The 27322-nt window shown below is 33.3% G+C and overlaps 1 protein-coding gene across 1 annotated transcript; it reads left to right on the top strand.

Annotated features, from left to right (window-relative positions):
- LOC145265721 (S-crystallin SL20-1-like) lies at positions 1-27286 on the top strand. Its single transcript, XM_080121776.1, has 6 exons — positions 1-258; positions 13592-13687; positions 15466-15581; positions 19362-19391; positions 25296-25403; positions 26897-27286. Exons 1-6 carry the CDS (start codon positions 126-128, stop codon positions 27059-27061), a joined length of 648 nt encoding a protein of 215 aa, XP_079977902.1. The 5' UTR covers positions 1-125; the 3' UTR covers positions 27062-27286.
- Positions 27287-27322: the final 36 nt, after the last annotated feature.

Raw genomic sequence — 27322 nt, 5'->3', positions numbered from 1 at the left:
AGTTAATTGCGCTGAGTCACGGATCTTTGTATAAAAAAGGCCGGGCCTGTTTTCTTTTTTCATACCTGCTGTAGACGCAATCACATAAGATTTTACGACAGCAAGCAGAACCCAAACACGCAACCATGCCTTCGTATACTCTGTACTACTTCAATGGCCGTGGCAGGGCTGAGATTCTTCGCATGATCTTCAACGCCGCCGGAGTCCAATTTACGGACAAGAGGTTCGAATTTAACGAATGGGACAAATACAGGACAGGTAAGTGATATATTTGTTTAGAAGAATATCAGGGATACCTGGCGTTTTCTGTAATTAAATGTAGAACCTTATGATATTTTGCGCTCAGAATATAATACCGTATATTACATTGAGGACATTGCCAAGTTTGCTGCAAGAGCTATGACAACAGCATATTCTTTTCATTGTTTTGACTCTCGAGTATATATCCAACATAGTTAGACACAATTAATCAACCACAAAGTACATCACTCTACATAAAACATATAAGATATCAATGGATATATACCTGAGAATCAAAGCAAGAAAAAGAATATGCTGTTGTCATAGCACTATATATCACTCTACTTTGAAAGAAAATTACTCAGGCTGGAGAGTATCCTATATTTCTACAAAGCCACCACTCGCCCATAAATGGAGTATTCTTGCAACATGTGGACTGGTGTATCTAATGCTTATAGACAGGCTCCTAAAAAGAGTCTCAAATAAAATAGGTCCGGCACTATCGGCCAATACGTATCCTCTCTATTATCACCGCCATGCCGCATCATTATGTTTTACAGGTACTTTAACGGACTTAGCTTTGATAAACTCATAACACTTGCGCTCCTTCGACATACATAGTCCCGACTAACTCGGCAAACAGCAAAATCCCATCCCGTCACTGTTGAAATCATTAGATGTCAAAAACCGTTCTACTCTAACAGTTTCTCCGCCCCACCCCGGACTCCTAAATTTTGGAATTCCCTTCCTGATTCCTGCTTTCCTGACTGTACAAACATACAGAAATTTTAATGTAACGTAAATAGACATCTCGGTGCTCAACTTCCCACAGTCCTCTGCAAAACACGATGTCAAATAGTATCTCCTTCCAAGTGAAAATACGTTTTGGTTACGATTTAAAAAAAAAAAAACGATTTTTGGCCGATGTAACCTCCGACTTTCTTTTTTTGCTTTTCACATATACTCAGTATTAGACTAAAAGTATTTCGGTAAGGACATTTATTGAACTAATTTTATAGAAATGTGATAGAATGTTGTCCCATCTTTGGTCTGCTGTATAACAGTTTAATTTCTTCTCACTGGTCTTAATGCTATATAATGAAAGGTAAAGTCTGGGAAGGCAGACATCGTAGAAGTCTACAGGACCATACAGTATTCCCTCGAATATCACGGTAGGTAATGATGGAGATCACCTGTGATATTCAAAAATCCTTGAAATAGGACAAAACCATGATTTGTTACCTTATTTAATTGTTTACAGGTTGTTTAAAACAACCACTATAATGTTTATAACCTACCCTTTAATATATACATATAAAAAGATTGTAACACTTTTAGATTGTACAGTACACTATTACAGTTCAGTACTGTACAGAAATTGATTCACGGTGGAAATCCGCGATATTATTAAATTGAAAACCCGTCAAGTAGCGAATCCGTGATAATCGAACCGCGAAGTAGCGAGGGGTTACTGTACTTCAAACCGACTGCAACAAAGCCATTGTCAAACTAGAAAAAAATATATTTCTTTGTATTAGTTTTTTTTTTTTTTTTTCAGACTACTATTCTCATCTGGAGTGTTATCTTCACAACATTTTGGCCGATGTAACCTCCGACTTTCTTCAGATGCATATTTTGAGATAAGGATTAATAGGTTTTATTTAGAATATTAAGAATAGGTTTTATTTAGAATATTAAGGATACTATTCTCACATTCATTGTTATTCTCACAATGTTTCGGTTGATAAAACCTCCGACCATCTTCAGGTGTATCAATATTTCTGTTGAATGCGGAAATCTGCACAGAATTTCGCACGGAACCATTTCTTTAAACCACGAGGGTAGCATGTTCTCGTTCCCCCAGCAAGGACCGGGTTTCTTAAATAAGAACCCGTTGTGTAACGGATAAAGTACTGTGTTAAAGGTTTAAGGTTCAATCCTCTGCGTAGGCGATACGAACAAAGAACAATTCGCATTACTGAAGACCTCTAACTATGACATTTACGTTCAGAGAACAATACTGGACTAAAATTTCTATTCGTGTTATTTTACATTTTGTAATGTTCAATTCTGTGGATGGGGTTCAAATATATCTTCATGTGATCAGTGTTTGGTAAAAAGTGTGTAAGAAATGGCATTTGTTAAAATATGTATTTTTTTTTAATTTGATAATTTTTTATCATACATCTTTCGTTTGCTGTGTGTTTCTGTTTTGGTTATAATCGTATATCTTCACTCTGAACTTGGTGTCAGTTCATCGTACTGAGGATAAGACCTGATATCAATACAAACACTTATTGTCTCAGAAACTATCGTACACAAGATTATATAATTATTATTTCATGTATATCTAATATAATTATATTATTACGTATATACTTATTATTTCCATGTATTTACATGAACTGTTATTAGCAGATATAACATTTTAGTTATCGATTTTCAGTATTTACGTATTCCACCGTGTTGCACAGTTTCCGGTACATGGCTAGAGCTACATAGTAAGCTATGAAAAATATAGAATAATTAAAACAGAATCTCCAGCATTTCACCCCCGTAGGAAAGTGTCAGGCATTTTAGCCTGAGGATTCCCTCTGAGAATGAGACGGGAAAGATCTTGTATAGCTTAATTGCCATATATTTTCATAACTTACTATATATATATATATATATATATATATATATATATATATATATATATATATGGTAAGAATGGAGTTTTGAAAATATGTATGGCAATTAAGTTACACAAAATTTCTGTGTTAATATCCTCGTGAGGATTCGCCAGGCTGAAATAAATCCACAAAATAGATACATAATTGTTTATGTTGATATGATATATATATATATATATATATATATATATATATATATATATATATATATATATATATATATATACTAGCAAAAGTACCCGTCATTGACTGGGTTCAAAAACAGCCTAAAGAAAATGGACTCTGATTTATGAAAGTATGATAGGTTATGAAAAGGAAGGGTTGTAAAGAGATAGCTTCGAATTTGGGGGTATCAAAACCAAAGCAAAATATGATGAAAGTAAAAAAATAATAAATAAACTTCATAATTTATTATACCATACCTGTTTACACTGGAACACTTATCGCAATATTCAGTGGATCTATATTAAAAAACCTTGTTAAACTTTGTGACATATTTCCATTCTATGGAGGTCAGGCGCGAACGAACACCCCATAATTTTATTATACCATATTTCTTCAAACTGAAACATAATTATCAAAGTATACTTACGCAGATAGATATGAAAAGTCTTTATTAAAGTGTGTCCCTATTTCCATTCTATGGAGGCCAGGCGCGAACGCAGACCCCACAATTTTTTTATACCATCCCTATTTAAGTTAAAACATACTTATCAAAGTATTCTTATGAACATCTATATCAAAAACACTTGTAAACGTTTTTTTTTTTAATTTTTAAATTTTTTATTTCCATACTTTGTGGACCAGGCGATAATGCAGACCCCACAATTTTAATGAACCACCGTTCTGCCAGATCAAACATACCCATTCCTGTGTCTCGATACATCTTCTATCATTATGTAATCAGTTTTTTAAAATAGTCAACCATATTGGAGCCTATTCGTGACCAGACACCCACGCACACAGACATTCAGCTTTATATATATATATATATATATATATATATATATATATATATATATATATATATACATACTAAGTTTTTCCCCCAACTATCCTGACTATATCAATATCAAAACAGTTTGTGCATATTTTATTTTCTGATAAAACCTTCTATGTTGTAATACCGTTCAATACCTCCGTTCAGTCTCGAAAGACAAAGGATACCCCCAGTAGGGGCAGCTGCGCGTGTAATTGTGGGGCAAGGGTTGCGCAATCACCAACCACGCCTCTTTTGAATCGGCACTGTTTGAGTTCAGTGGCAAAGAGAAGTCCAGGACTACTGGAAACAGTGGTGAGATAAGCAGAGAGCACATACCGCACCTGGAAGTCCCAAATGGTCACCCATTTATTACGGACGAGGTTAAAACGTTGCTTAACTTCAATGATTCAGCGAGAACCGGTATGTGAACGTGATTATGCCGCATACATCATAGTTAATTATAAATTCCAAAAAAACAACTTAAGATGTTCTTAATTTGCATATTTATTGTAGAAAACAGGTGCTAATTAATTAATGTTATGTAATATATAGTTGGAATTTGGCATTTCTCTCTCTCTCTCTCTCTCTCTCTCTCTCTCTCTATATATATATATATATATATATATATATATATATATATATATATATATATATATATAGCGAAACATCAGATGTCGCTAACTTATCGAGAACAGATGCTATACTTTGATCTTAGCCAAAAGGTAAATTAATTTAGACAAAAATTAAAGATTTCAATAAAAATCCGAATTAATTATTGCTTTATTAGACATGACGTCATATTTGTTTTTTAATGAAGAGAACGATAGAACGTTCTTTTGACATTAAAAAGCTTTTGCTTTGCAATCATTCAATAGTTTTAATCCTGGTTTAAATTTACCCTGGTTTCAAGATTTTATTTAGAAAAATCTATAATATAAAAGGTTATATATCTGTCAGTCTGTCTAAAAGTCTCAGAGAAGCGCTGGAGGCCTCAAATTATTGGATTTTTGGTGGGCCGTTCTTTTATTGGTCTTTAGCCTATTAAAGTTGTTTTTAAATGAGTCAAAAATTGAAAAAAATCGTTAAACATTTTGTACATTTATCTTAGTTTATTTTTAATTTTTAATCAGTTTATATGTGTGCCACGTTGGTGCAGTGGTAACGTTACTATCTTTGAATGCTACGGTTTCAGTTTTGGTGGCACCTACATACTTTTTTTATTTTTGATGTCACGACTCTATAATAATATATTCGAAATCTGGACAAATTAAAATATCATATTTAAGCGTATTTTACACTCGGGCAAAGCTAGGCGCCCCCTCCCCCGCTAGTAAATATATATTTATAATGATGAAGAATGATACGACCTAAAAAAACAAGAAAGTTATTTTCAAAACTAAAAAAATGTTTATGAAACAGTAATTTTCTTCTAACCCTTTATTAAGTGTCACATCGCCCATTGTATTCCGGTCAACCGAAAAAAGTAGGTTAGTCTCTAAGTGAGAATGGTAGCTAAGAGAGAGATAAAAATTAAAAAAAAAAAAACTCAAGATGAAATATGCACTCCTGCATTTATATCACACTGTTTAGATGTACGATCGCCGAGGACAACATGGATTTTTCTCTTATCTAAGAAGGATTTAATTATGTTAAGTATTCTACCAGTGATACCGTATGATCTAATTTTCCTGAGGAGACCCTTATGCCATACCTTGTCAAAAGTCTTAGATATATCTAGAGCTATCGCTCTGCCCTCTCCCGCTTTGTCCAGTGAATGGTATATACGTTCAGAGATTACAGTGAGGATGTCAGCTGTGGAACGGGCTTGTCTAAATCCATATTGTTTGTCAGTCAGAAGTTTAGCATCTGTAAGGTGCCGGACTAGAGCATGGTTAATTTATGTCTCAAATATTTTGGCGAAAAGTGGGAGGAGGCTAATGGGGCGATAATTTGCTGGGTAAGTTCTTTCGCCAGAATTCTTGAATACTGGTCCCACAGAAGCAGTTTTCCAACAGCCCGGAAAGCATGGGAAATATGAGAACTAAGCATTTTTGGGGGCCCTCTTGTAAGACCCCAACAAAAAACAACATGACCAGGATTCACTCATTCTACTAGTTGTTTTCTTAGTTTGAAAAAGTTGTGGGTTTTATAGAGATCAGAACCGCGCATGCTATTCTTATGCAGGGGATATAAGCTCGTACTCGACTCCTCGACGGATGCGTAACTAGTGCCGTTCATCCACGCCTATTGAAATCCATGTAATATCATATTTTCCAATCGCATTCGATCGTCACTTTAAACTTATTGTAACGTACACGTTTACACACGAGACCCACACGTTGTATGCAACCTCCGTCGCAAAGGAACATGAGATAAGTAATAACTTGACAGCTTTTTTTTTGTAACAACGAAATTTATTTCCTAATTCTCCCGTCACGCGTGACTTCTCGGTACGACTGTGACGTCACCCACGTTTCTAACGTTATCATCCTCTCTAACTGCCTCTTTCTCCTTTTTATAGTTTGTCTTTTTCCTTGCCGTTACGTCATTTCGCACACGGCTCGGAATTAGCATCTAGCCGCCATACGCACTCCGTTACATCATGTTTAAACAACCAGATTCCGATCGTAAACAGGCCCAACCCCACAAACTGAATAAGTCACGTCACTTATCTTGCTATGGCTAGGACAACCAGATTTTTTTTTCTTCATAGACCACAACGGTGCTGATAACGGATGCTGTATCAAGAATCAATAGCTGCTCAGCGCCGATATGAGCCTCTATTTCTTTGACATACTCCTATACTCGCCAAACCTTGCTGCCAGTGGAGAAAGTATGTTCAGCCGTTTCTTCTTCGTGGTCCTCACAGCGTTTGCATAAATGATCCACAGTTAAACCATATCTACGTAGTTGGACATAGAATGACACTCCGTTCTTCGTTCCGAAACCAATGGACAGGTCAGAGAATACTCAGTGTTGTTGAGATAAACCTGGCCCGGCGTCCAACTCCACAGTAAGCGGACCTCCTCCTCTGACTACCCCAACGTTTTCGCAAGTCGAGCAAACGCGGAACTCACCACTAATTCTTGATATAGTTATCCCTAGGTCGTGCAATGGCCACGGTCCCCAGAAATGTTTTAAACGCGATTTGGCATTCTGGGTTACAACGGAGATGCACGGGTATATGATATTATACACCCGTGACGGTTAGAGTATTAACACTTTTTTTTTAATCAATATACACATATCAGGAAATTACAGTGGATGTTCCGCACATTTGAGAGTCTGAAAGTAAATTCAAGGCATTTCCATGAATCGTGGCGATGAAGACGCTCCCATAAAATCAAAACAATTCTCAGTTTTCGATGCGTTGCGTCATTAACTGTTACAACGACCATCAACAGTTTCCCGCACCCTCTATCTGTGCCTAAATCTAAACGTTAATTCCACGAACAAAGCTTCTTTTCTAGAACTGTCCACCAATGAAACTCTTTTCCGCTGGCTGTTTACTTGCTGACTACAACATGGTCGTTTTCATGTCCAAAGTAAACAAATTTCTTTTTAAATAATTCATTTCTATCACATTTTCATCACTAACTATTAATACGCTGTAATTCCGGTGACCGCTGTACATTCATTAATCCTTATCCTCCTGGGTCTTCTGTCCTTGATAAGTGGTTACTCTCGTGTAAAAAAAATAGGATGTTGAGAAATCCTTGTGTTGTGTGGCCAATCGCTCGATTTATCTACAAGGAGATTGGTTGGAACACACATCTACCGAGAAGATAAGCATATTTTCATTTCTTGCCGTCCTCCGTAAACACTGCTGCATGTCCGGAATGTCGTCACAATTCGCATCCCATAAATGACTTATTATTTACAAAAGAGAAATACCGTTAGGCTATCGAGCTGTTTGCCATTCCCTTCGTTGAAGCCACTTCGTTCGAGGATCGACATAAAGTCACTGATATCTATGGCTCGTTGGATGCTGTCATTGAGAGCTCGGTGTTTAAGGAATGTACCGGGACTCAGTATACATGAAAAAGTGTTAAATTGATACAAGTCGATCTGCTGACCACGAGGTCACCTATGGATGCTACACATTCTCTAACCATTGTGAATCTGCGGCAATTGTCGTTAACTAGTTTGATGTTTTCCGTAATAGTATCAATCTACATTTATGCATACTTAGATGTTTTGTCTAGCACTGGCGCTTCTCTTTACCGTTGCAATTTCATCTAGTAGCTGTTATACAAATAAAGATTATTTTCGCACAGGAAAGACATAAGGAGATGTTCGCTGAGAGGTTTTGAAGGTTTTGTTTTTGGAGATAACTGACTCCGGGGAGAGAAAGGGGGGTTAGGCCGGTGTAATATTTCGCACATAGCGATTATCGAAGTTTTCTATATTTTTTATAAAATGCCTCGGGACATTCATGGAATACTCGCATTATTCGATGTCTCCCTATTCGCTTCCACAGAGAGATTAATTTGAAAACTTTTCTTTTCGCTCGGAAAACATGACGTCATTTGTAATCTTGGCCTTTGTTTTATTAACTGATCTGACATGTTCGTTTGTTTTCATATCAGATCTTAGCCATCGTTGATTCACCCCTAGGATTGATTCTGTTTTATAGATTTAGGTTATAGTCATGCACTTAGTGTGATCCTTGCAAAATCCACACTAGTTTACTTAATCGCCGTTATCAAAAATAATGGGAGCAATAATCGGAAAAAATAAGGAAGAGCTACGAAAGTAATCACAACGTTCACTTATAGTTCATAGCTTTGCTCTATAATTGTGTGAATAAACCTTCATTATCATATATCTATTAAAAAAGGGCTCCCTAAATCCTTGACGAGCTATGGTTACACACGAAGGAGTGCCTGCGCATGAAAGTTTTATTAGCAGCAGGTGCGCAATCTCCAACCACACCTCTTCTGAGTCGACGTTGTTAAATAGTAGTGGCAAGTAAAGTGTATGTATAGGACGACTAGAAACAAATGCCAAGATAAGCGGAGAACACATACAGTGACTAGAATTCACCAAATGGTCACCCATCTAGAACTAACTAGGCTCGTCATTGCTTAACTTCGGTGATCTGATGAGAACCGGTGTGTGAACGCAATTATGCCGTATATTTATATATCTATACTATTGTATAAAAGGAACTTTGTGTGTCTGTGAGTTCATTCACTATGGACTCGAAAACGGCTGGGTCGATTTTTATGAAATTTTACCCGAATGTACTTTACGTGACTGGCAGTGTTCTTAGATAAGTTTTGTATCGGAACGTCTTCAATAAGTATTGATAATCGATAATCGAAATAATCTTATGAAAGAAAGAAGAAGCGATATTGACTTAAGTTAACATCTTACACAGCCTAAGATCACAAGTGCGTTTTAAAAGTTTTAGAAGCACACAAGCCGATAGGTCCAATATATAAAATCAACAGTAGGTTCTTTGATATGACAGGAGCCCGTCCAAAGTGAATGATTTTGTTTAAAAGCACGATTTCACAATGATACTTGATTTTTCAATTTTTAACTTAAATGCAAGCCATTATGACAGCACAACCAGTAATATCAGGAACATAAAATCAATGAGTTGGCAATGAAGGTTTAGAGAACAATTGAACCATGATACTTGACTTTTGCATTTAAAACTTTATTTTAAGCCATTATATATATAAAAAAAAATAATAATCAGCAGTAGGTTCTCTACAGTGCAATGTATACTACAATATATCGCGAAGTTAGTCACTGCGAGAAGCATGTAAAGTTTTCTTCAGATGCTTCGCAATGGATCCCCTAATTAGAGCAGGCAATCAATCGATTTTATTGAAAAATGGGCTATTTCCTCGATTTCGATGACAATAAAAATATGGGAGTTTGAAACATTTGTTGATCATCATTCAATCCCAGGCAACACCAGTGCACCCTGCTAGTATTCTATAATTATTAGGGCTATGAAAACAGCATGTTATTTTCCTTATCGGGTATATATCCATTGCTATCTGATATGTTTTTATGTAGAGTGGTGTGGTTCGCAGGTGATTAATTGTGTCTAAGTGAGTCGGATATATACTCGAGAGTCAAAACAATGAAAATAATATACTGCTGTCATAGCTGTAATAACTACATTATTAAAGGCGAACAATTTCCTCTTTTCAGTAAAGCATTGAATTTCTCGAGTGTTACGAAGCCACGCCCCCTTCTCTTTCAAAATACAAATGCACAAATATATAATAATGCAAGCTTGAAAAAAATGGTTTCTGAATTTCGACTTAATTTAAATTTATTTTTTGATAATAATATTTTTTTTTATTAAAGATATAAACTTTCAGATTGAATATTTCTGGAATAAGTACAAATACCCACATAATGATTTACAATCATTATCAAATTATATCATTTATTTTTTACTCTTTCTATGGGATTCAATAATCCGATTTAGGTAAACGTACAAAAAAGATACCAAATTTTTAAGATGAAAAAATCATTTTCTGTTCATGAGAAGAAAAAAAAACACTTGTATTTTTTAAATGCAGACGACAACTTTTAGACAATTCTTCTGAAATAATACATTTCGTATTGTCAAATTATCAAACATTCGTTTAGACTATTAATGAAAAACAAATTTTAAATCGTTCTTCTTTTTTAAATATGTTTTACTTATATTAGCGTTTTCAAATTTCCAAAGGTAAAAAAGGAGAATTAAATAAAATGCAGTTAAGTTCGTAAAATAAAAACGTGAAAATAAAACGTATTTCCTAATAAATTGTATTAAAAACGTGCTTTAGTGATAATACTTTTAGGATACGAAAAGCAATAAAAATGCTACTGTTAAAAGCACTGTTAATATGGAATGAAATTTTAAATTTAAAAGCCCAAACAAGTGCAGAATTTTTTTTTAAAATATACATGTTTACACGCGGGACTAGCGTCTCTACTGGATCAGACATTTAATCTCTACACTTCGGCAACACCAGAGGTAAAACATGGTAGCAGCATAATCATCGCCATAATAGTACCCAAAAAGAAGATTTTATTATGAATCGAAACATCGAATTTTTTAATAAATAAATATGTTTATATATATTTTCTTAAATCTGCTCTTGTTTGGTCTTTAACCCCGTTAAATTTTGAATTTTAACGAAAGTTTTTTCTTTCCCTTTGTAATAATTATCCTTAAATTGAAGCATTATAATCTTGCTTCTCCTCACTTTAAAAATAGATGATTAAATTCGTTAACGAAGATGTGTGTGCTTCTTTAAAGCATCTATATACATTCAAAAATTAATCATTGATTAACGATTGTTTTTTTAGCCAGAGAAACTAGTTCCCATAATTTGAGCTAGAAATATTGTCAACATTAAACTTATTCTGTTTAATGCCTAAAAAGTGTATTTTAAAGTCGAATTATTTTTTAAAGGACGTTATAAGGTGTATATATATATATATATATATATATATATATATATGTGTGTGTGTGTGTGTGTGTGTGTATGTGTGTGTATATATATGTATGCGTGTGTACGTGTCTATATATATATATATATATATATTTGTGTATATATATGTATGTGTATGTGTGTATATATATGTGTGTGCATATATGTGTGTATATATATGTGTATGTGTGTATATATATATGTGTATGTGTGTATATATATGTGTGTGTATATATATGTGTGTGTGTGTATATATGTGTGCGTGTGTATATATTATATTGTGTATATATATATATATATATATATATATATATATATATATATATATATATAAATGAACGTGTCTCTGAGTGTGGCTGTGTGTGTGTCTGGATACATTTCCCTACGCAATAACTCTGTTAATTTTATGTCTACAGACTCAAAATTTGATATACAGGGTACTGAGATTTGGGACAATCTTTGTGATTGGTTTTCGGCCAGACATTTAGCTGTTAAGGCGTCAAAGTTCTACGATTTGACCTTTGAAAACTCTACCAAACTCCTCCGATAATTATGGGTCTAAACACTTGAAATTTTAGATATAAGCTCCTTGGACATGGATCTTACTTAATAACTGTATTAGAGCCCAAAACAATAAATTTTAAAGGGTCATAATAGGAGTCAAAGTTAAAAAAATTGACCGTTTTTCTGTTATTTTTTTTGGGGGGGGGGGCTCAACATACACCTCCAAACACCCGGGCAACGCTGACCTGAAATGCTAGTATATATATAAAAGCAAGCTAAAAGTGTGAAACATGGGGGCGTTTTCTACTGTCCAAGGGATATGTAAACCACATGAAGTCACACAAAAGAGACCCTTATGCGTTCTTACCTCCACGGCCTGAAGAGACAATCTGGGTGATGTGTGGTAGAAAGTACAAGTCTGCTGCTGGTCTAAAGAGTGGTTCAGTTAACCTGGTGCCGACACTCGACTTCATGTGTTATCTTTGCTTCAGGCCATGTACGTTAGCTGCTAGTTAGTACACTTAGGGGAGCGGGAAACAGGGATGGAATTAACAGTTCTAGGTAACAAAAAAAAAATCTTTAGAGTAGAAGGCTTTTCTGCTTCTAGGCATCTAAACAATGAAGGGGGTGATGGTTTAGGGTTTGTCAGGGTATGTACATCGTGGAATCACAAGTACAATGAGTTCATCAGAACACATTCTCTTGAAGTACTTAAATACAACATTGCGGCGATGGGACAGATGTTGGAGACTAGCCGACAGTAGGGGGGCCATTACATTGAAGCCTTTTTTGAACGCTGTCTAAAAGTAAAAGACTAGTGGTAGATGCACTAGCCCAAATGTGGCAACAATAGTCTATGCATGGACAATGGTTGCGTTGTACATATAGAGGATGCCCCCAAGTGTGCGTAATTTTTTATCACGGCAAATCGATACCACCTTATTTACATCAGCCTTAGCTATGGTACCGATGTATTTGTTCTTATTCACGTTGTCTGCGAATGTTAAGCCGAGGAGTTTTAACGATAACTCCTCAAGTAGAGTGTTATTAGTAGGACTATGACAACATTGTTTTGACTCTCGACTATATATCCGACGCAGTTAGATACAGTTAATCAACCGAAAACCGCATCACTCTATATAAAAGCATATAATCTATCAACGAATACACACTCGATAGTTAAAACAATGAAAAGAATATGCTGTTGTCCTATCCCTAGTTATAGTCATCGCTACGGTTGTGAAAACAGAATATTCCTTTTATTGTTTTGACTCTTGAGTATATATCCATAAATATCTTATATGTTTTTATGTAAACTGATGTGGTTCTCGGTTGATTGACTGTGTCTTACTGTGTCGGATATATACTCGAGAGTCAAAAGAATAAAAGAATACGCTGTTGTCATAGCCCTAGTTAACTAACTTAACTCCTTTATTCAGATATCCGTTACCTTCTTTATGGATCCCTCTTGAACAAGATTAGCAGTGTATGATGTGGCATAATCATGTTAAGGAGTAATGCCCAACACCTTTAAATGTTAACCTGGATCAAAAGAATCGATTGTTTCTTCAACAGATTTAGATAAAGAGGTTCGTTAGTGAAGATGAGCGAAGTTTTTTCATCTGCTGATTTTACAGCAATACAAATTATTACAAAAGTTGGTGTTTTGGTGTTTTTTAATAATTCGCTCATGAAATGAGATGTCTTCTTTAATCACTACATTTTATCTTTTTTAGATATGCCCAGCTTCTCTGTTCCTGTCTTGGAGATTGATGGCAAAAACAAGATGCCCGAAACCATGGCTATTGCTAGGTATTTGGCTCGCGAATATGGTAAGTAATATTCTTCTCTCTCTTTTTCTCTCTCTCCCCCTGTCTTTCTCTCCACACACAGACACATAAACACACAGATATATAATATATATATATATATTTAATTATTATAGTAAAAAAAATAATTATATATATATAAGAGCAAACAGTTAATAAAACATGTTAAAACACTTTGAAAAAGAGTTAAAAACATATTTAATCTGAAAAGGAAACACTTGATAAGTGGATAGTCCTTAATCCGCGGAGTTTCGAAGAAATACTTTCCTTCTCATCAGAGGGTAGGAATTAGCAAAATGCGGGATTGGATTTTGCATACAAAAGTATTTGATGAAACTGCAAATAAGTCAAAGATCTTACTTGATAATATAAAGTGAAGCTGAGGGAATATGGTGAAGAAAAAGGTGATTTCACGTGAATGGATAGTCTGCTGAAAGGTAAATAATCCAATGACGGTAAAATGCAAAAATATAACTCCAAGAAAGTTAATTGAATTTCCATTTGCACAAGTAAAATCCAAGGAAACCATGTAATTGGAACATGGTCAAATATATATATATATATATATATATATATATATATATATATATATATATATATATATATATATATGTACAGATTGTAATAAATATAAACAGTAATTCAATGTGTGATAATCAAAGTCACGTTGACGCGATAATTACATAGATACGTGAAGCTGTCAAATACTATTGTGCATATAGACTTTAATATGATTATGGATGATGAAAAATATTAAAAAAAAGTCCATTACGGAAACAAATTAGAGTGGAACGATAAAATTGCCGCCCACAAACAGACAACATGATTCAATTTCCGTTTGATGAAAACCGGTTTTCTTTTTTTTTATTGCAGACCATCTACTGGTTAGTCAGTTGTGCACAAATCCAAGAGTGATAGGAGCCCGAAAGTGTCTGAAAGTGACACAATGTTCAACAAGCGAGGTCGGAGATGCGTCGGTGTACAACTCATGATCATTACTGATCCAAGTTATGACAACGGGACCATTACCAGCAGCCTCAAAATGCAAATCCAGACGGTTTAACGCTTGAGGGCACAGGTCAATGAAGTTTGCGACCACGGTTATGGCCTTTGGTGTGGTTTCAAGTGGGGTCACATCATGCCACTTCATATCTTCGAAGTAGGCTGGAAAGAAAACACCAAATTGTACCTGGATGTGATGAAGAATGTGGTGATCGCTTAGTGCAATCAGTGGTCGCTTGCAGAAACTGGATGTGGTAGCAGAACTGGGCGCCGACCCACAAGTCCAGAGACCCAAGCTTGGCTTCAGAAGGAGTGATTTTACTTTGTACCCTCCTCTCACTGGCTCCCACCCTCCCTGACCTGACCTCGCTTAAATACTTCGTTAGTTATACGCCAACAACATTACTAATATCACCTCCCACAACACCAAAGCCAGTCTGATCGCCACTACCCGCCGAGTATTCGCCAAGCTCCTGCCGGCGGTGATGGAAAAGGCATGCTCTAATTCCGGACCCGTATCAAAGCGGTGATTGATGGTGAAGCCGGCTACATTAAATAGATGTCAGTTCTACTACATAATAAAGTTACCCGAATTTTTTAATAAAAGTTTAAAAATAAAGTAGTATTTTTTTCTTTAGGGCGACAAATTTATCGTTGCGCCTTGCCATATGATTATGGACGACAAAAATAAAAAAAATGCCCATTGCAGAAACGAATTACAAATATATTGTTGCCTCACAACTGTGCTGGTAGTTATTATTTTGTTTCTTTAACTACAGGTTTCTATGGCAAAAACAACATGGACATGTTCAGAGTTGACTACATCTGCGACTGTCTCTACGAAATCATGCACGATTACATGAGGTACTTCCACGAAAAGAACGGACGCTTTAGGGTGAGCCGATTCCTTTGAATATGTTTTAATTTCACATTATATTGCTCTACCATTAGTAAATTACAATAAACTGGAAAAAAAGGACAAGATATTCTAGTAAAAAATATAATCAATTTATAACTTTAAATATTGCAATATTAAGAATTGATTATATAATGTTATAAATTGAATTTTAAAAAATTATTAATGGTGCAATATTTTTTACTAGAATATCTTGTCCTTTACTTTCCAGTTTTAACAGCTAGTCCTTTACTTTTCCATGTTTAAGCTTAACCATATTACTTTTCATGCTCGTATTTTTCTATTGTAATCCATGATTTTTCCCGGCTTCCAGTAAATTCACTTGTCCTTTGTTTAATTTCAGTCTTATTTTTTTGCCCCTATAAATATAACATACACATTTGTAATAACAATATACGGCACTCGCCTGCTTCAATAAAATCTCCCCAATTATCTCCCTTTCATTCTTTCATTCTGTCTGTTTTACATGTTACTTCTCTTTTCGCTACAGCAGAGAATTAGTAGCAACAGTAGTCGTTGAAGCGACGTGGTTGCTATGGAACCAACTCATAAAAAACGTCGCTTACATCCTTACGTTTTTTTACGAAACTGAACACCAGTAAATTCATCAACACTTTTGTTTTACTGAACGAAAGTTGAACTTTTTTTTCACAAATAGCGGAAAATGTTATCTATAAACTGTAATAATTGTTTGAAGTTTGGTCGGAAAATTAGTGAGCGGTGAAGCTTTAAAGCAGTTCTAAATGACTACAACTGCCACTTAACCATATGCATTCAAACACTAGCGTGTTTGAATGATAATGACTAATACGTTTATGGATTTTTGAGATGATGATTGGTTATTCGTATTATTTGGAATCTTTGTGCTACTGTTTTCATCTTAAATGTCATTTTACAACGTTTCGGTTGATGTAAGCTTCGACCTTCTTCAGGTGTATCTTGGCAAACTTGGAGAATTTAAGAGGGATTTCGAACCGAACCCTATATTTACTTAACGGCAGTAGCATGCTTTAGTTCTGTCAGCCATGACTGAAGAAGGTCGGAGGTTACATCGACCGAAACGTTGTGAATGACACTCAAGATGAGAACAGTAATCTGAAGAGTCTTAATAATACGAATATGTTATGTTATCTAGAAGAGTGTCCCTTCGAACGTAATATAACTTAGTACTTTATCACACATGCATATTTGTAATACCGTTGTTTTACATTGAACTTGTAATTTCCATGTTTTTAAATTTTCACACTTTCGCACCGATTTTCCACGGCTAAAACCAAAATATAAAGTTTTGCACGGGTTTTAATAGCCTATATATGAAGACTGATGTCTATATACGAAAGATTCAAAGAGAAGTTGGGTAGGCAAATTTTTAAACAAATATATATATATATATATATATATATATATATATATATATATATATATGAATATATATATATAGAATAAAGTTAGTGCTTACTATAAGCTTTTTACATAAATATTTACAGAAATATTACGCAAGTATAAATCATGGAGAAATCCAAAAGAAATAATAGGAATTAATCCAAATGAATGTTTAAAAGAATATGCAAGTTAGGCACATCTTTTGCAGATGAATGCAATTCCATATTATATGACAATGTTGTAGGTTTTTATATAAATATACATACACAAAACATCTAAGCCAGAGGAATATATATATATATATATATATATATATATATATGTGTGTGTGTGTGTGTGTGTGTTTGTGTGTGTATATATATATATATGTGTATATATATGATATGTATATATATGTATATATGTATATATATATATATATGTGTGTGTTTATGTATATATATATGTATATATATGTATATATGTATATATATGTATATATATGTATGTATATATATATGTATGTATATGTATATATAAATGCATATATTTAATTATATATATATGTAATTATATATATATATATATATGTATATATAATTATATATATATGTATATATATATGTATATATATAATTATATATATATATGTAATTATATATATATGTATATATATATAATTATATATATGTATATATATATAATTATGTATATATATGTATATATATGCATGTATATATATGTATGTATATGTATATATATATGCATATATTTAATTATATATATATGTAATTATATATATATATATATGTATATATAATTATATATATATGTATATATATATGTATATATATAATTATATATATATATGTAATTATATATATATGTATATATATATAATTATATATATGTATATATATAATTATATATATAATTATATATATATAATTATATATATATATAATTATACATATATATATATTTTTACTTATACATATATATATAATTATAAATATATATATTTATAATTATGCATATATTTTAGAATAATGTAACGTAATAAATCTACTGGTATGCAAATCCAGTGATTATCCGTCTTACAAAATATTATTGGCTGTAATATTTTATAAAGACAATCCCAGCTAAAGCAAAATTGCTCAATATACAAGATAGAGCAAATAAATCATAATTTAGTAATTTAAATTTTATGATGTGAAATTGTTAAATTTCAAATCTAGAATTTTATTATATGCAAAACAAAGAATACATTTAAATAAGTGTATTTCCTTAACTTATAGGTTTCCGATGTTTACTAATTTCCTCAGACGAAAACATATCAGCAACTATATAAATGCAAAACATAGAAAATCATAATTTAAAGTTTATTTAACCATTTCACATGAGGAAATTTAAATGACTAAATTATGATATATATAACTATTAATATATATATACTTATATATATATATATGTATTTATAATTATACATATATATATATTTATATTTATATATATAATTATCCATGTATATAAATATATATATAATTATATATATAATTATATATATGTATATAATTATACATATATATAATGTTACAGATATATATAATTATAAGTATAATTATATATATAATTATAATTATTTATATAATTATATATATACTTATATATTTTTATGTCTATATATACATATATATAAATATATATATATAAATATACAAATAAATATATATATATGTGTATGTATGTATGTATGTATAAAGTTTCTACTGCCATAGAGAAAATATATATACATATACGCGTTTCGTATTATCTTTGTATATATCAACGCACATATAAATAAATATATGTACATAAATATATATAAATTCGGATATATATATGTGTGTGTGTGTGTGTGTGTGTGTGTGTGTGTGTGTGTGTGTGTGTGTGTGTGTGTGTGTGTGTGTGTGGTTTATACTGGGTAAGTCATAGGGAAACGGATGTTTTTAAGTGAAACAAAACAAATAACATCAAACTAAACGGCATCTTAAGCAGGTTTAAAGACGACCTTCCTCACTCCCTATTCCTTATCAAGGAGACCGAGGAGCGTTCTGAAAACATCCGTTCCTCCGTGACTCACCTTATATAAAAAGATTTCCATAATATATACATTTTGGGGGATGGAAGAGAAAGATGCTCGAATTTGAAAAAGATACATCTGAAAGGGGTCCAAGGTTACATCAACCGAAACGGAAACACAAGTCGAGAAGACTTATCCAAATGATATTAATTTCACAAATTAAAGTCATTTCAAAATTTCGAAACGTTTAAGAATTTCTAGATTAATCGAGCAATTTTATGAATCTTTTAGAAGGTTACTCTAAACGTACAAACTTTTTCTTCTTTTTTTTACAGAATGGCAATGGAAATTCTGATAATATGGCTGTGAGTAATATTCGTTTGTTTTTATTTGTATTTTGTATATCTTAACGAATCGACACTTCAAGGCCATCTTTTATAATATAAATCTCACCTGTCTGTTTAAATACATGTATGTATGTGTGTTTGTATGTTTGTATGTGCGTCTAGAACTTTCAGATTTTCACAAGATTTGTATCATTTTGAAGCTCGATTTTTCGGACGCCAAATATGGAAAAATGTGCTACGAATATGAATTCTTCCCCCCTCTACTGGACACTTTTCAACAAGGAGAGGTTGCTTTTTTCGTCGATATTTTCGAAAGTGATCCCCTCTTTTCGTTTGATTAGCCTTAATTTAAACCTTCGCCACTTCCGGTTTGGCGATGGACGCAACGGCAAAGACCCCACTTTTTTAATTTTCGTTTTTCACGTACTTTTCCTCCTTCTCAGTACGGGTTCGAGCTTGCCTGCCTATCACCACTTTTTTCTTTTGTTCAACACACATTTCCAAAAACCCGGGCAATGCCGGGCAATGCCGGGCAATGCCGGGCACCCAGGCTACTTAGATAATTAGTATTCATGTGATTGTCAATTAGATGTAGAACTGTGAGACATTTGGATTAAAATTGCAGGATTTTTTTTATGGACATTGCCACAGACAAGGCGTGAAGCCACTTGATGTAAGGGAGCTAACAAGAACAGAAGATACTTCTCGCAAAGACAGGAGATGCATATTAGCCTTAGTCTTGAACTGACCAATGCTATATGTAGTAGTAAAAACAGTCAGCAGGGAAAAAGCTTTACATCTCTGCAATTCTTAGGAAGGTTCTACTGAAATGAGATGTATTGCAATGCTATATCAAAATAATGAATTGATAGAGACCACGAAAAAAAAAAACTAGTCAAACAAGCTGGACCAAAATCAGAGAATAGATCAGACGATTCTGAATAACGCATGATATAATTGTATTAATAGAAAACTAGCGAGACCTCTGGAAATTCCACAGCGACATATTTCATATGTAAAATATTGCTGAGCTGGGCATTCTGTGGACATTTTTTTTTTTTTTTTACAAAGGTGTCACCACTCATCAAGGCCTGAGGGCCACTCAAGGATAAGGGTTAATGAGTGTACAATGGTCAAGGGGAACATGTCAATCATCAACAGTGAAAATTTGATAAATTAGATTACTTAAGGAGATGGCTCATCAAGAATTTGTTCACGTTGGACTTGAAGACAACCATTGGAATCGGAAATTTAGTACGGAATCAGCAATGGTATCAGAATTGGGAAAAATATTGGAATCATCACCAATATATATATATATATATATATATATATATATATATATATATATATATATCACACATATATGTATATATATATATGTATGTATATATGTATACATATGTGCATTATTGTGTACACATAGGTATATTTATATGTATAAAAAAAAGGAGAACGGCCACCTAAAACCACTAACCTAGTTCTAAAACAGATCCTTTGTTTGATAAAATGCATGCCCATTGGCTGATAGGAAGGGGCGCGGTGGATACTAGAAAGCTGATTGGCCAACTAGAAATCCTTATCATATATAAAAACAAGAAGCAACGACAGAGTTCGCGCATAAGCCTGACGAATCCTATAGTTGGATGAAACGCAGAATATTCAGTGTAGCTTAATCGCCATATATATTTTATAAATTACTAACTAGCTCTACCTACGTATTGAGCACTTTTGAAGTAAATATTTAAAGTTTACACATAAATCCATACTTTCGTATATTAAATTTATGTGAATAAATGAAGTAGTTATATATATATATATATATATATATATATATATATATATATATATATATATATATATATATATAGTGGCACATAATACTTGGAAGGGGTTTATACAAAGTTTGTTTACAAGATGGTAGACAAAACACATTTACTTTTTCCTTTTGGTGGAATGACGACAGATAAAGACAACAGTTTACAAATATAGATGATTCTTTATTCATGCCAAGTGGATGATTGGTTATGGTCAGGGATTCAAACCTTCTCAATTACATGGTCTCTTCTACCCCACTTTGCTCCCACTAAGTCGCTATCCTACTCTCCTCTCCAACCCTGTCTGAATCTGTTTAATTTCCAACCCAGTCTCAATTTTTTTTTGATGATCTCAGAGGCGTGGTCAAACAATGTGACTCCCTCACGTTTGAAATTACACGTGCGCTTTGCACGTGCATCTACACGCCTCTGGTAAACAAAGAAATTCCTAAACTGAATCGTATCGTTTTTAACTTATTTTGCAAATCATTATTTTTAAACTCGTATTGTCCATTCTTTTAACTGACATATTAAATATCCAGTTATTTCTAAAAGAATAAACAATTGACTGCATTCCTAAATTAAATGTCTATTATCTTTTTAACACTTGCCTTCTGGGTTCGATTCTAACGTTTTCTAAATATTATTTTCAAACTTATCTATTTTTCTATTGTTAACTATTTTTCGCGTGTCAACGGAGCCTGCGATCCGGGGCAGGAGTGAGGAACAGGTTCCGGCCCATCCGCACCGTCCATAAAAGATGTTATAGGCGAGTTATTTATATTCAACAGCCTTGATTTTATCGTAGTTTTCTATTAGTTATAATAAACGCAGAACATGAAAGAGGTTTCCATCAGTTTGGGTGCCAAGCGATGCTATAAGAGATAAACCGTGGTTTCAACAGAATTGGGCGATGTAAATAATAATTTAAATTTTTTGGGTGTACATTAGTGATCGTCTCATTAGTACGAAGTTTAATCCGGAACGGCTTTCACACTCACCAAGGCTTTATCCCCAGATGTCTACTTCAAACATAGTTTCTATAAAAACAATCTCCGGAAATTTTTTTCCTTAATCGTTACAAGCATTTTAAACGGACGCAACAAAAAGAGAAGGTTATTAAATTAATTTTAACAAGTGTTCGTCTGGGCAAGTGTGTAAAAATATCAGAGACTTACAGTTGAGTATGTCGAGTTTTTCATAAAAACAATCATTTTTTATTCATTTTGTTTTTTTTTCTTCTTCTTCTTCTTCTTCTTCTTCTTCTTATTATTATTATTATTATTATTATTATTATTATTATTATATTATGGGACTCCGGATATATTGGGAGGTCTGTAAGAAGGTTGGGGTGAAGTGTGCCTGATGAAGTGAGAACAAGTGAGGATCGCAAGGTAGAGGTATGGTGGGACAAAAGTGTCATAACGACCAAACAATTGGAACATAATCGTCCGGATTTGGTCGTCATTGACAAGGTCTCAAAAACTGTCAGATTGTAGACTTCTCAGTACCCTGGCACAGGAATGTGAGAGAGAAGAACGAGAAGTGGAGCAATTATGCTCCATTGGCTTTGGATGTAAGGCGTATACACGGGGTTAAAACACAAATAAGCTCGATCGTAGTAGGTTCGCTAGGAGTAGTATCAAGTCGTCTGGAAGGACAATTAAAAAACTACGAATCCCCAATGTTTTAGGCGGCCGTCAGACTTCTGCTATTGTAGGTACCACTAACATCCTTATGAAAACCCTTGATCTTTGAAGCTCCTTGTTTGGAGCCGGGATTGAGGGAAATCCTTTGGAAATTAATTCAATCCCTTTCCAGGGAAACGTTGATAAACGAAATCAGAATTATTATTATTATTATTATTATTATTATTATTATTATTATTATTATTATTATTATTATTATTATATTGGCTCACAAGGAGCTTTCACACAGATCATCAAAGATGTATCTTTGAAAATAGACTGTGGTGTTCCCAAGAAGCTGAGTGACAAGTCTCCCTAAATTTACAGTACTCTCCACCTCTTTCGATAGTATTTGAAAATAAATTTGCATTATCACAACAACTGCAACAACTGCTTACCATTGATTTCTCGTTGGCAGCAGCTATTGGTCTTCACTGGAATTTTAGTGGCAATAAGCCTACCCAATGTCCCAGTTCTCTTCGTATTATCCAGTGGAGATCTGGTCAGTGCTCTCTTCTCGGTCTTTCCTTCCTTATTCTACTTGGTCGTTTGGTCTCACAATTTTTAGTGTATCTTTGTTGTTGTTGTTGTTGTTGTTGTTGTTATTATTATTATTATTATTATTATTATTATTATTATTATTATTATTCACTAACTAGGAGATTTCACGCATGTTTACATCAAAGAAAAATTTGCGGCGTTCCCTGAAGTCTGAGTGTCATAACTCTCCTTTGATTTACTTCTTTCGATAATATTTGCCAGTAAATTTGCGTTATTGGAACAGCCGTTTACTATTGATTACTCCTTAATAGTGAGCAATAATTGCCATTGGAATTTGAGTAGCTTAATGATGATTATTATTATATAATAATAATAATAATAATAATAATAATAATTATTATTATTATTATTATTATTATTATTATTATTATTATTATTATTATTGCTGTTGTGGTGGTGGTTATTATTACTAGTACTATTACTACTATTATTATTGTTATTATTATATTATTATATTATTAATTTGGTTATTATTAATATATTATATTATTATTAAGTTATTTTATTATTATCATCATCATGTTTATTATGTTTATTATTATTATTATTATTATTATTATTATTATTATTATATTCACTAACTAGGAGATTTCACGCATGTTAACATCAAAGATTTCTCTGTTAGAACAATATGTTTGTTTTTAACATAGCGGTGAAGATTAAAACATTTTATGTACCAAAAACAGTGTTTCATGAAACTATTTTAGTTCAAACAATGTTGTAATAAAAATAATTTATTTAGAAAAAGGAACTGTCATTTAATATATATATATATATATATATATTAGATTTAATGTTTTTATAAAAATATTTTATGTAGAAAACCAGTTTTGTTTCGTTAATAGCATGTCGCATAGTTCGAGGTTCTATAGCATATGCATCTGGGCTTTTGTTTACACGTAGCAGCAATTAGTAGTAGTAACAATAATATTTTAATTAACGAACACATCAGCGTCTCTCTTTCTCTCTCTCTCTATCTCTCTCTTTCTCTTTCTTTCTCTCTCTCTCTCTCTCTCTCTCTCTCTCTCAATAAACACATGTAAAGAAAAATAAACAATGAATAAAAACTAATAAGTGCTCAAGTTTTGTCCCCGCCGGTCGAGAAATTTGTGTTATCCTTTTTTATTACGGAATAACGTAAAATCAATCATTTCTTAACAACTTTTGAAAGATAAAACGCTAAATTTTATCGAATTAAAAACAAATATAGTGGTGAGAACTCGCTATTAGAATGCTGCCTGGGGCGTTCGTAAATGTGTATTTTGTAATTAATGTATATTCCGGAATTAAATCTCAACCAATCAAATTTGGTGGAAAGCATGACACACAAAAGAACACACACGCTATCGTATTTATATATAGATTTTCATTATTATTAGTATCATTATTATCATTATCATTATTATCATTATCATTACTATCATTATTATTATGATCATTATTATCATTATTATTATCATTATTATTATTATCGTTATTATTTTCATTATTATTGTTATCATTATTATTATCATTGGTATTATTATTATTATTATTATTATTATTATTATTATTGCCTTGTCGTAACTTCAATTTATCTTTAGTATCATTATTATCATTATCATTATTATCATTATCATCATCATTATTATTATGATCATTATTATCATTATGATTATCATTATTATTATTATTATTATTATCATTATTATTATTATTATCATTATTATTTTATTATTATTGTTATCATTATTATTATCAGCGGTATTATTATTATTATTATTATTATTATTATTATTATTATTATTATTATTATTATTATTATTATTGCCTTGTCGTAACTTCAATTTATCTTTTTTGTTGTTTTTGTGATTCAGGAAGAGATGCTCCGTAATTATAAGGAAACTTGCCGCAGGATCCTCCCCTTCTTGGAGAGAACTTTGGAGATGCGCAACAATGGAAGTCACTTCTTCATGGGAGATCAGGTAAATACATTATATCAATATAATATCGATTTTAATTTATATATGGTGCAATTACTACGGCTATGACAAGAGAATATTATTTTCCTTATTTTGACTCTCGAGTGATAATATCAATTAATATCTTATATGTCTTTAGAATAGAGTGATGTGGTTCTCGATTGATTAACTGTGTCTAACTGTGTCGGGTATATACTCGAAAGGCAAAACAATCATTTCTCTCTGATAGGTTCATAAGATTAGTGGTTGATGCGCAGAAATCAGAAGCTCTCAGTATTAATTCTGGATTCCCTCAGGGGCCCATCCCGGGATCAACTCTCTTCCTGATCTACATTAATGATCACATCCTTACATCAGTCGTAGACATTTATGCTGACGACACTACAATCTATGGTAGCACATCAATGACCGTAAACGACCAAGTTCACTCTTATTCTCTCTCAATCTTTTACAATTGGGAAAGAGGTGACTGGTTACTTTTAATGTATCTAAAACCAAGCTTCTATCTCTACACCATCTACGCTCTAATGCCAATCTGGCATCGGTTGAAATGAATGGCTCTCGTCTTGGGGAGGCTTCATGTTTCGACAAGCTTCTGGGGTTGACCTTTACTTCCGGTATATCAAATCCTTTGCCAAGCTCCCTGGAAAAATGGTGGAATCCTTCTACCGCTCCAGTAGATACCTTACTACTGATGTAATTCTCTACCTATATACACGCCAGGTAAGGCCACCGATGGAGTACTGTTACCACATCTGGGCAGGAACTGCTAGAAGCAGCTTATCCTGCCTTGACAGAGTTCAAAATAGATTTTGTAGTCTAGTTGGGGGTGCCCTTTTCTCCTTTCTGCAACCTCTTTCCCACAGAAGAGACGTTGCGAGTCTGTTTCTGCTTTATCGTTATTTTCATGGCAAGTGCTCGTCTGAGCTTCAATATATGATTCCCCCTCGTCAAACTTTCACTAAAGACACTCGTCTAGCGAAAACCTCTATCAGTAACTTCCCACACTCTTTATGTGTGCCTAAACCTAAATGTTGATTCCACGAACAAAGTTTCTTTCTTAGAACTGCACACCTGTGGAACACTCTTCCGATTGCCCGCTTTCCAGCTGACTACAATTTGATTGTCTTCAAGTCCAACGTAAACAATTTCTTGATGAACCGTCCCCCTAAGTAATCCTATTGACAACATTCCCACTACTTATTACGCTATAATCACAGGCCCTAATGTATACCCATTAACCCTTATCCTTGAGTAGCCTTCGGGCCTTGATAAGTGGTGCTCCTGTGTAAAGAAAGAAATTTCGATGTTTATTTGAGGGAGTAATAAAACTACATACCATAAGCACATTCATATTGCATTGCGATAATACGCCCTTTTTCAAGGGATATTTTCTTTTCGTAAAAAGAACCGATCGTCCATCCTGCTTCTCAATCCAAACAGCATATCAAATTACATAATCAGATATACTTTTTTTTATTATTATTTCCTTGCAGATGATGCTGTGCGACATGATGTTCTACTGTTTCCTTGAATCTCCGATGATGGAAGATCAGACTCTGCTGCAGAACTATCCCAAACTGAATGCCATGTGGAAACGCGTTGCCGCACACCCCAAGATCAGCGGCTACCTGAAGAAACGATCCAGCACCAACTGGTAGATGGTTTTGTCCCTCATTTGAAACCGGAGGAATTTATCAGCGAGATCGTGGTCAAGTGTATTTATCATATTGAATTTGGATCGCCGATTTATCCATGGGTTTCAGTTTCTTGGTTCCCACCGAGAAAAAGAAGCAACCCATGTGAATTGACTGATAGAAACATTTGAGACAGGAAAATTCGTTTTTTGGATAAAAAGTTTGAATAAATCCAGCTTTTAATAGCAATTTGTATTCATAGTTGTTTATTTTCGTCTGTCTGTT

Source organism: Euprymna scolopes, chromosome 40 (genome assembly GCF_053919585.1).
Source record: "Euprymna scolopes isolate OS-2025 chromosome 40, ASM5391958v1, whole genome shotgun sequence".
NCBI classification, from domain to species: Eukaryota; Metazoa; Mollusca; class Cephalopoda; order Sepiida; family Sepiolidae; genus Euprymna; species Euprymna scolopes.
The sequence above is the reverse complement of the archived record's forward strand: the minus strand, read 5'-3'. Positions and strand labels throughout refer to the sequence as shown.